Source organism: Conger conger, chromosome 14 (genome assembly GCF_963514075.1).
Source record: "Conger conger chromosome 14, fConCon1.1, whole genome shotgun sequence".
Classification (NCBI taxonomy): Eukaryota; Metazoa; Chordata; class Actinopteri; order Anguilliformes; family Congridae; genus Conger; species Conger conger.
The window spans coordinates 44263717-44278518 of record NC_083773.1 but is presented as its reverse complement, the minus strand read 5'-3'; the positions used below and the strand labels follow the sequence as shown (position 1 = coordinate 44278518).

At 42.1% G+C, this 14802-nt stretch overlaps 1 protein-coding gene across 1 annotated transcript in view; it reads left to right on the top strand.

The window, feature by feature from the left end:
* The window catches only part of LOC133110014 (sodium channel protein type 8 subunit alpha-like), a 93891-nt gene that overhangs the window by 62254 nt on the left and 16835 nt on the right, over positions 1-14802 (top strand). Inside the window, exons 13-20 of the mRNA XM_061219828.1 lie at positions 1412-1547; positions 2852-3090; positions 4414-4587; positions 4913-5269; positions 6444-6917; positions 7820-7937; positions 8384-8538; positions 10103-10276. Of these exons, the coding sequence (XP_061075812.1) occupies positions 1412-1547; positions 2852-3090; positions 4414-4587; positions 4913-5269; positions 6444-6917; positions 7820-7937; positions 8384-8538; positions 10103-10276 (1827 nt within the window). The remainder of the gene's footprint in view (positions 1-1411; positions 1548-2851; positions 3091-4413; positions 4588-4912; positions 5270-6443; positions 6918-7819; positions 7938-8383; positions 8539-10102; positions 10277-14802) is intronic.

Below are 14802 nucleotides of genomic sequence, written 5' to 3'. Positions count from 1 at the left end.
TAAACTAAATGGTTCCAGTAATTCATTTTCCCCAGTTAGCATGATAGTGTTATTATCTTGTCATCAGTCTTAGCTCTTGTCTCCTGTCCTACTGACTTTAGCATGGGTAACAGCCAATGCAAATGGTGTCTTCAATTTCATTCTTAAAAACTCAATCGATGCATGTTCAAGCATGCAGGTTTTACTGTGTCCTCTCTCCCATTCCTCCCAGTCCTGGTCACCTGGAATGCATGGGTATTATAAGAGCATTTTGTATTGGGGGGTCACTTGTAGCTAAGATGTGGGTAAAATACAAAATATCTGTCCCAATTATTTCAGATTCTTGAAATGTTCTATTGAGAAAATGTATTTAATATAATTCTATACTGGTAAGTAGTGTAATTGTGTGTTTAGGGGGAGGGATTATGCCCAAGACCATGTTTGTGTGCCCACCTTATAGTGACTACTCCATAGCATTTCTGCAATAATATATTTTGTCAGTAAAAATTGTAGCAAAGTATTTTGGTGCTGCCCTTGAACATTTACAATTTTCATTCTGCATTTCACCCTGTCCCCACCCAAATCATGATGTCAGATTACCTCTTTGGAGGTACTACTACGTCATAGGAATACATCTATCAAGATATTGAATAGGAACATTTTGCTACGAACAAATTTGTCTGTTTACGTTTTAACCTCTCATATTCAGCACTTATCTGCTGATGAAAACCACATGGAACACTGCTAGCACCTAATTGGTTTGAGAAAATATGTGCAAAGGAGAATAGACTCAACCACTCCACTCACCCACCCACCATTTTTCTGAAGTCTGTAGTAGGCAGAACCAGTGAGTGCAGTTACTCTTTCAGTCATGCATTTGAGCCAGTTCAGCGGTCGACGCGGTCGTGCTCAGGTTCTGGTGGTATGTGCTGTGAGCATCATAGGAAAGGTTCGGTTAAGCTGAAGATTGAGCTCTGGGGAAATGCTGGCCAATCCCTGCAGCTGCTCTGTGACTGAATCCTGTTTGGTGGGCAAAGGCCTCTCCAGCTGAAGGGAATGTTCCCAGCTGATGTCAAGTGACACATGATGACAGAACTCTGGTGTTCCCTAAAAATGCTAAAAATAACTTTCAGTAAACATTTTAAATCCTCCCTCTAGTTTGGTTGTTTGGCTTGCTTTTCCATGTGTAAAGTGATGGTGGTGAAGGTTTGGGGTGAGTGGAGGATCTGTAGGCCTCGGGAAAAAGGTTTAGAGTTGGTGGGAGATCTTTAGGCCTGGGGGAGTCTCCATCTGCACCCCCACCCACAGCCATCCCATCATGCACTGGGTCCTCTGTGAGTCAATACAGGTTCAGGGATGTGGTAATGGAGCTTTGGGGGAATGAGAACTCTGGGATGCAGTCTTGACTGTCTGGCATTTTCCTTCTTGACAGCAAGCAACAGATGTTGAGGTGAAGAAGAAGCATTCAGGATCCCTGATGGTGTCGGTGGAGCAGCTCAACACATCCTTTGGGCGCAAAGAGCGGGCTAACAGTGCAATGAGCGTTATCACCAACACTTTAGTAGAAGGTAATGTTTGATTTGTGATATCTTGATCTCTTCCTGACACCTTCTTTCACTTCCCTTAATACTTCCTGAACTAACAGGTTTGTTGGTATGTTTGAAGTGCTCGAAAGCTCCACAAGAACCCAAAATGCGAAAGACTTTCTGTGTGAATTGAGACACCTCCAAAGCACCCAATTTGTTTGGTGGCCAGGGCATTATAAGGCTAAATATCTGCATCCAGTACTCAGTTTACCCTTCAAAGAACCCAATATATTTCAGTGCTGTTAAACATGCAAGAAACAAGATGAAAGGAATGACACTGAAAAGCAACTGTAATTTAGACTGCTGGTGCAAAATGCAGGGGAGTTAAGCTCATTCATTTTATAGCCTCTATTTTGTGCCTGTTGTGGTGATCAGTTTTGGGACGAGTGTTGGGGCTGTAAAGTTGTTGATGTTCATCACATAAATGGCTTGATGTCATATCAGAATAGTTTGGATGTGTATGCTGTTCTGGTTGGCTATTGTTCACTGGTTTCGATATTTACTGGTTCAAGTTTGACAATAGACTGTATGTGTATTGGTGATCCTGTGTCTTTCTCTCTCACTGCAATTTGGAGCTCCATCCTTACAAGCCCCAACCGCCTGATTGCCTCCACCTTACCCATCCTAAGCCATGCTGCTGCAAACAGAAGGGAACTTGAAGAACTTTCTGACTCAACCCTTTTTTGACAGACATTTTTATTTCTTTGTTTTTTGAATGGTGTTTGGGCAGGTTGTTTACTTTGTTCTCTTGTGCACTTTCTGGTTAGATTTTAGGGACGCTATTTGAGGAAGACTCAACATTTTGCTTTAATGGAAGTTAGAACAACTACTTGTTTTAGACCCAAGTTTTTAGTCTCCTTTGGGCCCTGTTGTGGTCTGTGTCTTATGTCTGTTGTTCTACCACAACAATGTATCAAACTCACTAGTATATTTCTAAATACTAAAATTCAATATTAAGTTATTACCCCCAGGACCACCACACACAGGGGATGCCCAGAACCACCATACACAGGGGCCCCCAGAACCACCATATACAGGGGGTGCCCAGGACCATCATACATAGGGATCCTTAGGACCAGCATCCATTTGTCCCACATTGGCTCAAAAAGTTTTTATTTGGGTTTCTGATTCTCTTTTTGATGGTACAGGTTCACTGTAAACCAAAATCAGTTTTGTGAATGCACTGTACAACATAAAGTTGGATTGCTTCATTTGTAACACATTTGTGATGTGGGTGTCTCTCTTCTTCTTTGTCTCCCTGTTGTTTTTTGTTTTGTATGGGGCAGAACTGGAGGAGTCCCAGCGCAAGTGCCCGCCGTGCTGGTACAAGTTCGCTAACACCTTCCTTATCTGGGAGTGCTGCCCCACCTGGATCAAGATCAAGGAGATCGTCAATTTGATTGTGATGGACCCCTTTGTGGACCTGGCCATAACCATCTGCATTGTCCTCAACACCGTCTTCATGGCCATGGAGCACTACCCCATGACCGAGCACTTTCAGAACGTGCTGTCTGTCGGCAACCTGGTAAGGGCCCCTGCAGGGGTCGGAAACCCTGGTCCTGGAGAGCCGCAGGGTGGGCTGGGGTCCTCACTCCTGGTTCTGGAGAGCCACAGGGTGTGCTGGGGTCCCTAACCCTGGCCCTGGAGACCCGCAGGGTGTGCTGGGGCCCCTAACCCTGGTCCCGGAGAGCCGCAGGTTGTGCTGGGGCCCCTAACCCTGGTCCTGGAGAGCCGCAGGTTGTGCTGGGGCCCCTAACCCTGGTCCTGGAGAGCCACAGGGTGTGCTGGCTTTCGTTGTTACTCAGCACTTAATTGATCAATGAGAGCATGTGATTGCACAGCTAACTTACCTCACCTTGTTTCTTGGGTCGAATCGGTTGCTGATTTTAAGGTGAAAACAAAAACCAGCACATCTTACGGCTCTCCGGGACTAGGGTTGCCGACCTCAGGGCTAGGGTGTGAGGACATTGGGGGCAGGGTAACAAGCAAATTCATCAATCTGGTGCACTTTGATATGAACAATGAAACCTTACATCAAAATAAGATTTTCATATAGAAAATGAACAATGGTACCACAAAGTATTAGCACATTGCCATCCCTTTTACCAGCAAGAAAATGCAGACTGTGGGACACGTATTACATGTGCAGTGTTAAACGGTCTCTAGTATACACCAATCAACATTTGAAAAAATGCACTCAAAGCTGAGCCACACTGCATACCAATACACCCTCAATTCTCTTACTCTCAATCACGTACAATACCTACAGAATTTTCACCTTTTTGGCTACAGCCAGATATTAAATGTATCAATTATCTGCATATCAACTCAGCCTCTCATAATGCTTTCTTTTTCATAGTGACTAAATACCCACAATTGGAGCATCCTTATGCCAACAACAGTGTCTGTATTTATTAATCTGACGTAATTAGCATGATTCTTATAAACTTGATTTACAAATGGGATACATTTGTCATCAGTGACCTATCGATGGCCACCTGCAACGGATGTCCAGCAGAATTGGGGAAAAAGCCCCAGTGGGCATGAATGTGTTGGTGCATCCCGTGAGACTGGCCATCCCAAGATGTATAACGTCATCTTTGTAGTCTTATTTGGTACACAAATCTGACCGTATGCTCGTAACTACACATTTTTTTTAAAGCAACAAAAAGCGGATGATCTGGAGCCTTGTAATTTTGTGTTTGGAGAATGATTTAATGCTTAATTTGCTTATATAAAGTTGTTCTGGTCTCTGATTAATTCTGCTAGCATAGCACTTAGCAGTATATCGGAAGTGCCATTCAGTGGGACTTACACTTTACCTCCCTATTTTGTCAAAATCATGCAGGTATTCACTGGGATCTTCACGGCTGAGATGTTTGCCAAACTCGTTGCTATGGATCCATACTACTACTTCCAGGAAGGGTGGAACATCTTTGATGGCTTCATTGTGAGCTTGAGTTTGGTGGAGCTGGGCTTGGCTGATGTGGAGGGCCTCTCTGTGCTGCGATCCTTCCGATTGGTAAAGTCCTCCAGCACATTTTGTGTCTCCTTTCCCAGTAGTTAATTCTGTCACTGATTAGATCAGATTAGTTTCGCTAAAGCAACTTCAACGTGAAAGATAAAAATGAAAAACACAAATACAAAATACAAAGCACAGTTCATTACACATTACAGTGGCATAACACACTAGGAATATAGAATGAAAACACCTGCATGCAACATCCCAGTCAAAGAAAATAGTACATAAACAGACTAAATTTTGCTTAAAAATCTGCACATATGTTGTGGTGGCTGTGGCAGTGTAAAATTATTAACTGAAGCCGATTTCATTTCCTTGCTCATAGTTGCGAGTGTTCAAGCTGGCCAAGTCTTGGCCAACCCTCAACATGCTGATCAAGATCATCGGGAACTCAGTGGGTGCCCTGGGAAACCTGACCCTGGTGCTGGCCATCATCGTCTTCATCTTCGCTGTGGTGGGCATGCAGCTGTTCGGCAAGAGCTACAAGGACTGCGTGTGCAAGATCGCCCCGGACTGCGAGCTGCCGCGCTGGCACATGAACGACTTCTTCCACTCCTTCCTGATCGTGTTCCGCGTGCTGTGCGGGGAGTGGATCGAGACCATGTGGGACTGCATGGAGGTGGCGGGGCAGACCATGTGTCTCACTGTCTTCATGATGGTCATGGTCATTGGAAACCTTGTGGTGAGCACAGATCACCACCCTCATTTGCCTGCTAAAAGACAGTGGCTTCCACCCTCAAATTCATGCCTCACAGGTTTTGAGGACATTATGTTAGGCATTCCTCAAACATTCCCAAAAGGTTAAAACTTCCTAATACATCTATACATTTGTCTGGTTTCTTGGATGTCCCTTCAACATTTATTTTGAGTTTAATTTATTCCAGTTTTAAACATTCTCTGGTGTTTTTGCATGGCTAAATGATTATAATTAGTGGATGTTACCAGCAAGTTTTTGAAATGCCTGGGACATTGACCCATTACAAATAGAAATCTAATATGCAAAATATGTAAAAAGAATGTATTCTAAAATAGTTTGGGCAATGTTTAAATAGCATTATCTCACTACAATGGGAAACTGACTTCATTCTTGAAACACCCAGTTAAAGTAGAAAGGAGAAAAGTTTCTGTCCCAAACATCAGTGAATTGTACTGTGTGGCATGTTACAACTGGGACAGTCTCAACCACTGTGGTCTCTGTTAAGTGTGAGTAAAATACACCCTTATACAGTGCAGTCCACAAGTATTTGGACAGTGGTACAATGTCTGATCTTTTGGCTCTGTAGTACTGCACATTCAAATTTTAGTTTGTCTACTGTTTATCCATTAAAATCTCAACTGTGAGACAGTGGAGCACACTGAGCTCAGAGAAATGCATTCTGTTGAATGGACAGAAACTGATGTTTCGACATCAAAAAATGTATTCCACAGAGCCAAAAACAGAAAAAATGGCCGCACCCAGGTACATTAATACCCTTGCATCAAATACATAGTGTGGGGTGAACAGAAACCCAAAATATGTGTTTTTGTCAGAAAACAAAATAGCCAAACAGGCCAATACAGGCTAAATTCATCACAACTAAAAAGTATGAATTACAAAAAACCTGAGAGACTGAGATATTTCTTTAACCCCTGAGGTTCCACATTTTTTAGGATGTACATCCAGAACCTTCTCTATGGAGAAATTTTTTCTGACAATATCTCCACCTCTGGGTGACATGGTTACCTTCTCAATACCCAAAATTCCAACTCATCCGTCATCTCATTTAGCAACTTTTGTGAAACAAAAATCACTATTAAAAACATTTTTAAAGAGTACAAAAAGACGTGGATCCTCACACCTTCCGTTGTCTCTCCAGGTGCTGAACCTGTTCCTCGCCTTGCTGCTGAGCTCTTTCAGTGCAGACAACCTGGCGGCCACGGACGACGACGGCGAGATGAATAACCTGCAGATCTCTGTCATCCGCATCAAGAAGGGCATCGCCTGGGCGAAGGTCCACATCCGCGTGCTCGCAGCGACCCTGCTGAAGAAGGAGAAGGAGTCCGACGAGGTCAAGCCTCTGGACGACATGTACGACAAGAAGCTCAACTGCATCGCCAACCACACGGGCGTGGACATCAACCGCGAGCTGGACTACCAGAAGAACGGCAACGGCACCACCAGCGGCATCGGTAGCAGCGTGGGGAAGTACATGATCGACGAGGACCGCATGTCCTTCATCCACAACCCCAACCTGACCGTGCGCGTGCCCATCGCCGTGGGAGAGTCCGACTTCGAGAACCTCAACACCGAGGACTTCAGCAGCGAGTCGGACGTGGAGGGCAGCAAAGACGTGAGTGGCCCACGGAAAGTTCCGCCACGGGGAGGTCTATCGAGCCTAGACTGGAGCTGAATCCAATTATGCGACTCAGTTGAAACAGTAAATGTGCTGGCATTCTTTACTAATATTTTCAACGATTTAAATACAAAACTTTATTTGAAATAAATAGCCCTTATTTTAGTATTGGGAGTACATACAGAGAGTGCAGTAGAGAGCAGCACACATCCAGCATGACCTTGACATACTCAAGATATGAACTTATGCATGGATGACCGAGGGACATTCTGAACAAGAAGCTGAAGGAGGATTTTTTATCCGAATCCTGAAGCGACACCCCACGATGACATTCTGCAATTGCAAGGATAAATCTAAAAGACATACAATATGAACAGATATATTAAATAATAGATGTATTAGCATAATCTGTGTGCAAACGACACAAAATGTAGCAACAGAGGTTTGGGTTAGGGTTAGGGTTATGCACGTTAACAATATTAATTGAGCAACATAGACACAATTCTGTATGCACATGTTGGAGAGCCTGGTTTGATTAATTTCAACTGCTAGGGGTGGATGTTCAGGTTTCGGAACACAGAGGCCGATTTCAGTGGTCAGAACATTCGGTCTCCTGTCGTCTAATTACTGTGAGAATAGGCTCTACCTGGAATGAGAAATGGTATTGAGAATTGGAAGCGCATTCACCCGATTACATTGTCCTCTCAATAGTGGAAAACATTTTTTGCGTTATTTATAAGGACAGAAGAATGATGTGAAGTGCACAAAGTTATTGCCAGTCACACAAGAAAATGAAGCACCAAGTTCTGTTCCTTCTTACCCTTTCATGTTAATTCTGTCCCTCTCTCTGTTCCTGTTCTTTCTCACCGTTGTGTGTCGATTCTGTCCCTCTTCCCCAGCTGGATGACACCAGCTCCTCAGAGGGGAGCACCATTGACATCAAGCCCGATGTGGAGGACGTGGTGGTGGTGGAGGCTGTGGAGGAATACCTGGATCCAGATGCCTGCTGGACAGAAGGTGTGTCCGCGTTTCCTCAGGAACTGTACTCAGATACACAGTCATAGCTCACAAACTGGACACACATCTCAGCTATAATAATCTGCACTCTTTTCTTCATAAAAAGTAAAGGTGTGGAAAGGTCATTTTTATGGAAAAAAAAGAAAGAATTGTATTTAAATGTGTTTAAATTACATACAGGCCAGTGTATAAAAAAATGTAAGCTTAATATATTTTTTTGTTCTGTAATTTTACTGTTAAACCACTGTCTAGAAAGGAAATACGACTTTTAAACATTTAGAGAACTTGAAAAAAAAAACCTGGCCATATTTGTCCCTTGACCCATGGTTTTTCCAACTGATTTCTCCGACGAGCAGGCAAGAAGAGGCAGTCATGGGACTGAGATGGAGTGCTTGAGCACTGTACCTTGGGGTGAGGGTTATAATCGTGGCTGGTCTGTTCTTCAGGCTGCATTGCCCGGTACAAGTGCTGCGACGTGCCAATCACGGAGGGCTGGGGGAAGTACTGGTGGTACCTGAGGAAGACCTGCTTCCTGATCGTAGAGCACAACTGGTTCGAGACTCTCATCATCTTCATGATCCTGCTGAGCAGTGGGGCACTGGTGAGGCTATGAACATACAATATGATCCCATACAACACTATGCAACATATGATGCTGAGTGTATGATGCTATACAATACAATACTATACATCCCTGTACAATATCACACGATATGACTGTCAAATGCCAGGTGACACCCCTGGGAGGGACAGCATAGCTAAACACAGGGAGATCCTACTGTCCCTGCCATTTTACTGGCGAGAGAAAATGTTGTTTCACCATCACTGTCCCACTTAACCAGTAGGCACAGGTGTGTGTCCATGTAACCAGTAGGCCTGTCATAGGTGTGTGTGCCCACTTAACCGGTCAGAAAATGACCAAAAAGTGTTATAAGTCAAAAGTGCTCATTCAAGTCGTTGGTAAGGTGGAAAGTTTCTGATGAAAATTAAACTTTGTGTGCATCAAAAGGAATAATAGCCCTACCTATGAACCAAAAATGTAGTTGTTACTGTTATGCCTTGACATGTTTTGATAATTTCAATGAGAACCTTTATTCACCATAAAACATAATTTAATGGCTTCCTACATCAGCGCCACTTGATCTATGGTATTCAAACTTGAAATACAAATGAATATCTTGGTTAACAACAGCCACAAGTAAAATGAATCGAATAGATAATTTACTTTAAAATTATACAATGCCAAATTTGGGTCGGGCCAGAAAGGTAGAAAGTTTCCGAAGAAAATTAAACTTTATGTTCTACAAAAGATATAACAGGCCTATTATTTACAACAAATTGAGTTGATACTGTAATGCCTTTGCATGTTTTGGTCAGTTCAAACAGGACCTCAATTTTAAGAGCCAGTATCTTTAGACAAATCCAATGAGGCTTATGTTTTACATGTTCTCTATTCAATATTTACATAAAGTTTGAGCACAATTGGAAAGGTCACCCTTCACACCTCTGGTTGATTTTTCATGGAATGACCCAGTATGGCACAGTACAAAATGGTACAACAGAATATAATTGAATACAACACTATACTACATTGTACAAGGCAATATGAATGGGATGTTCTTGACTGGCTGAGTCAATCACCTGACCTGAATCCAACTGAACAAGCATTTCACATGCTAAAGACAAGACTGAAGCCAAAGAGCCCCCAAAACAATCAGGAACTGAAGATGGCTGCAGTACAGGCCTTGCAGAGCATCACCAGGAAGGGTGCCCAGCGTCTGGGGATGCTTATTTGTCACAGACTCCAAGCCATCATCGAATGCAAAGGATTTGCAATCAAGTACTGAATATGACAATTTTATTACTATTAAACACATGCACAGGATTGTCTGATCATCCGGACGTACTACCACCTGTGTATAACAGCAGAAGAAAGCCACTAATGAACGTATTTATTTGCATGAAACGAAAAACAAGCAAGACTGTGCTAATTGGAAATGCTGCAAATAAATAATATCCAAATCGTTTTGTATTTCTTTTTACAAATGGTTTGATGAGGTACATCAAACAATTGATTGTTTTTGTGAAAGGACAGTTCTGCCACAGGATCAGCCTCTCTCTGAGCTCCCATTTCTGATGGCCATTTTGCTACTTTTTCTCCTCAGGCCTTTGAGGATGTGTACATTGAGCAGAGGAAGACCATCCGCATAATCCTGGAGTATGCCGACCGAGTCTTCACCTACATCTTCATCCTGGAGATGCTGCTAAAGTGGGTGGCCTACGGCTTCGTCAAGTACTTCACCAACGCCTGGTGCTGGCTCGACTTCTTCATTGTGGATGTAAGTACCCTCCTGAGGCAAGCACTTTTCTGCCCCCAACACCTACCTCTCCCCGCCCCCCTACATACCCCCAAAAAGAGCCAAAACAGAGAAGAGGAGAGAGCCCATGTTGTCCTTTTTCAGCTGTTGTGGAATTTGTTATTGGATCTTATCTGGCATGCTAGTCTTTATATCTGTATTGTATTGGTTTCTATCTGTTTTTGTCATTTTTTTTGTCAACATATTGTCTCTCCCTTTTTAGAGGAAATGTTGGAATTTATTACATTTGATAAATGCATGTAATATTGGCATAAAAGGCACAGCAATATTGAATTCTTTGGCTGCTATCATATGAAATCAATGCTGAGGACAGACTTTGGTGTCTTTGATCCCCCCTTTCCAGCAACTCTGAAAGAAATTACCTGTGACTGGCCCAGATTTGATCAACATTTTTGGAAATATACCTTTTTTCCGACTTACCCAGACTCATTTTTGTGCATTCACTGGCTTGGTTTCCATGTTAGCATAACATGTTAGCTTAGCATAAGGAGTCAGTAGCTTTCCTCCTTCAAAGTGAAGAGATACACCTTATAGCAACTCCAAAGCTGTCTTATTCACACAATGTATCATGTATTTGAAATACACGTGTGGGAAATAAATTGTAAAAAACGAGAGACGTTTTTGGAGAAGTTAGTCAGTTGGAATTATAAACGCTGAACACACACGTATCTTTCCGTGTTTCGCTGGTTGAGCACAGTGATCCGTGCAGCTTCAGATCTAGCTCTTCCTTCAGTAACTCCTTTTTATTACTTAACCAAAATTAACTCACCAAGCTGTGTTGGGAAGACAAAAGCCATTAATTTGTAGTCAAATTACAAATTAATCTAGAGCAGGGGTGTCAAACTGAATCCCCAGGGGGCCGCAGTGTCTGCGGGTTTTTGTGGTTTCCTTTCAATCAGCTGCCAATTAAGGCCAGTTAAGGCCTTGAGAACAAGGCGTGTGGATACTTTAACCAATTCATGACTTGAATGAACCCAGAACACCCCAAAAACCGGCAGACAATACGGTCCTCCAGGACTGGTGTTTGACACCTGTGATCTAGAGGAATTACAAATTAATCCAGACCACTGGTGGGTTTTTTTTCGTGACTGTATGAAAAATGCATTTATTTTTTAAGAAAATCCGCTGGTATGCATTTTGATGAGTCGTCAGAGGGCAGTTCTATACCACTCCTAATGTGTTAGAAAGCTGTACACACCTTTTGTGTTGGCGGGTGAAATTTGACCCATGTTTTAAAGGTACAATCGGTAAGATTTTTGTGTTAAAACATTGTTACAAGACCATTGTAAATCCCTTCCCATCACTGAAAATGGCTCACTCATATGTTGACTCACCCTCTGCCTGTATTAATAGTCCTTAAATTCGGGCTTCAAAATATACAGTTGACGGCCCGACACTCCCGTAACAAAAGCTCATTGGTTGCAAATTGGTTCTAATTGCCATAGCCAATGGCGCTTCAACATCACGGTGTTTACAGAGAAGGGGGAGGGATAAACAGTGTTGTGGTTTGAAGGTGTTTGTCGCTGCTATTCCTCTCTTGACTGTAAGAAGTCCAAAATTACCCATTGTACCTTTAACTTGGCCTTTAAACACACAAAAAAAATCCAATATTGTTTTTTACCTCAGACTATAACTAGCTTATTATCCATTCATAACCATACAATAATTTTTACCACACAATATAACTTTGATATCGTTGTAGCGTAGGCTATATGCTTTCCACATATAGCCTACGCTACAATTTCGAAGGCGTATCTTATTGATTGCAAACGGGTGTTATAATTACACATTAACCTATTTCCCAGACAGCCAGCACTGCCAGGCCAGAATTGGCACAGATCCAGCCTGTCATTGGCTTTTTGGGTTGCAAAGCAAGGATTAGCATGCATTTATGTTGTTAATAAAATTGCTTTAGTGTTATCAAACTTTATGAAGTTTTTTTCCCTCTTCGGATGATCTGGAGGATTTTTTTTTCTATTCCCATGTTTTTTTCTCACCCATAAATGTCACCCCAGCCGTATCGAACCATTCATCTCCTCATCTTACTGTTTTAACAGACCGTTTTGCACTTTGTCGACCCCCCTTCATTATAAACTTGCTCATGAAATGCATTTATTAATAATAAATGCGTGTTTATCATTTTCCTTTACCAGCTACAGTGTGCTCCAGAATTATTGCCACCCTTCATGAACATGCACCAAGAATACTAAACAACAGTAACAGATACAGTTATTGACATAAACTTTTCCAACATAAAGTAGTGTGAAGTAGTGTGCTTTATTAATGCTTCAATGCAATCAACCAAAATTATGGTTTAATACTTTCTGTACAGCCCTGATGTAGATGACCGCAGTGAGTCTTTTCCAGTAATTTTTGATACAGTCAGAGAGCACATTTGGAGGGATTTTTGACCGTTCTTGAGTTCTAGGCTAACATTACATTCGAGAGAGAAAGATGGCGCCAATTAAAGTCAGATGAACCGAAGGGTGCATCGCAATGCCTGTTGGGCAATTTTGGGTGATTTTGCTTTGTTTAATTTTGACCGCAATGTCCTCACTGGTGTCAGCCATCTTACATCGGAGCAACTCAGGGAAGAGTGAGCATGAAGAAGTCTTATACAAGATTCTTTATGAATAGGACTCGTTCCTGTGATGTCATTACAGCAAAGCCTAGCCTAGCATTTTTGTGTAGAAAATGCTATGAATCAAATGACTGTTGTTGACGGTGGAATTGAAGGGATCAAAAAGTAATAATCTTTTTGGGTGACGATCGTTAAAGTTTAATTACAGACCGACGGGTAGATAGACCCGGCATTTGTTAGCAGTTGTTTTGCAAAGGCGACCGTTATCTCTTTGCTTGCTCTTTTTCATACTTGTTCATGCAGCCATCTTGGATGTTTTGTATTATGAACAAGGAATAACAAACAATTAACAATGATAGTTAACTAGCTAGTTACGCTGTGTCTACCTGGTACATCTGCTTATTTGTTTTATGTCATTCAGTGTTCAGTTAGCCAAGTGAACACAATAAAAAGCCATCTTATTCACCCTCATGTCATCTTCTAGTTAATGTGCACCTACAGTACCTTATACCTTTTTCCACATTGGGAGCTACAATCCACAATTAAACTGAAGGCCTGGCTACCTATGTAGTAGGCTGTTATCTTGTAATGTTAGCTAGCTAGCTAACAGACACTGTTGTCCGGTGGGGTAGATCACAAAGCAGGATTACTGACTACTGTGTTAATCAAGTAAAACCTGAAACCCTTTCAAAACTGGAACATGGACTAACGTAAAAGACAGTTGTTGGAGATTTTATTTAGTGAACTAACAACGAATCAGATAATCCAGTAACATTAATCCTGCTTTGGGATGTACAGTAACTACCCCCCAGAGTGACTTGCAGTAGTATAGCCAGGAGAAATGTATTCACCTAATTAACATCATGAGCGATATGATGAGGCAATAACAATGTTCAAATTGGAATGTGGCCGAACACATTCAAGAGGCTCTGTTTGCCTGGCCCTCGCTCTTTTGTAAAGGTATCCAACAAGGTATCTTCACTTGGAAACTTCAATAGAAGCCATATGCCTCACCAGAATATAGTCATATTATGACCACATTGCTCGTATACTGATTGTGAAAGCACCAGAACCAATAGGAACAATACTCTGCCTGACTGACTGCGTAACCAAATGCAAATAGCTAACTCACTCCTAGTCTTCATGCAAATTTGCAATGGGTAATTTAAGCATATAGCCCAGTGACCCTGTTAGACCCCAGCACTGTGGGGACCCACCAAGGATATTCCTCCATGGATATTCCTCAGCTGCATCAATGCACAAACTCAAAAAATTTAAATAGCAAACCAACAAGTCTGTACATGGCCGCATGTGTGTGCCAAATAATTCCAGAGCCCTCATTTGTCACAACCTGACTAAAGCTTGTGACAAACAAGGGGAGACCACACACCAAATCGATGACAAAATACGTTTTGCAACAACAGTGCAACACAGAACCATAGGTTGTGGAAGTATTAAACATCGGTTGTGTATTGCTATGTTGGATGAGAGAGTATGTCGTAAGTGGTTAGCATAAAACAGAATCAACACACATTTTGTGGGGACAGCAGGTCCAAACAAAGGGCAAGGGCGAGGCAAACAGAGTAGTCATTTTGTGAACTGCCAGCCACACCCACAGGTGTAGCTCATTGGGTTCCTAGTTACCTGCACAGAGAAGGGCAAAGACAACCAGCAAACAAAAGGTGGGGCATAACAAAAATTTATATATATATATATATATATCAACAATGTGCTATATTGATAATAATACTCTCTTCCATTTACTCTTGTGTAAAAAGAGACCATAGAAATATTGGACAGTGTCTGCAGAAACCAATGAGGATTGGAATGGTCAAACTGTGCTGAGAGAAATTTAAAATTCTCATGGTTCATTAATGCTGGCCTCACAATAATGTGGGTTTTTGTT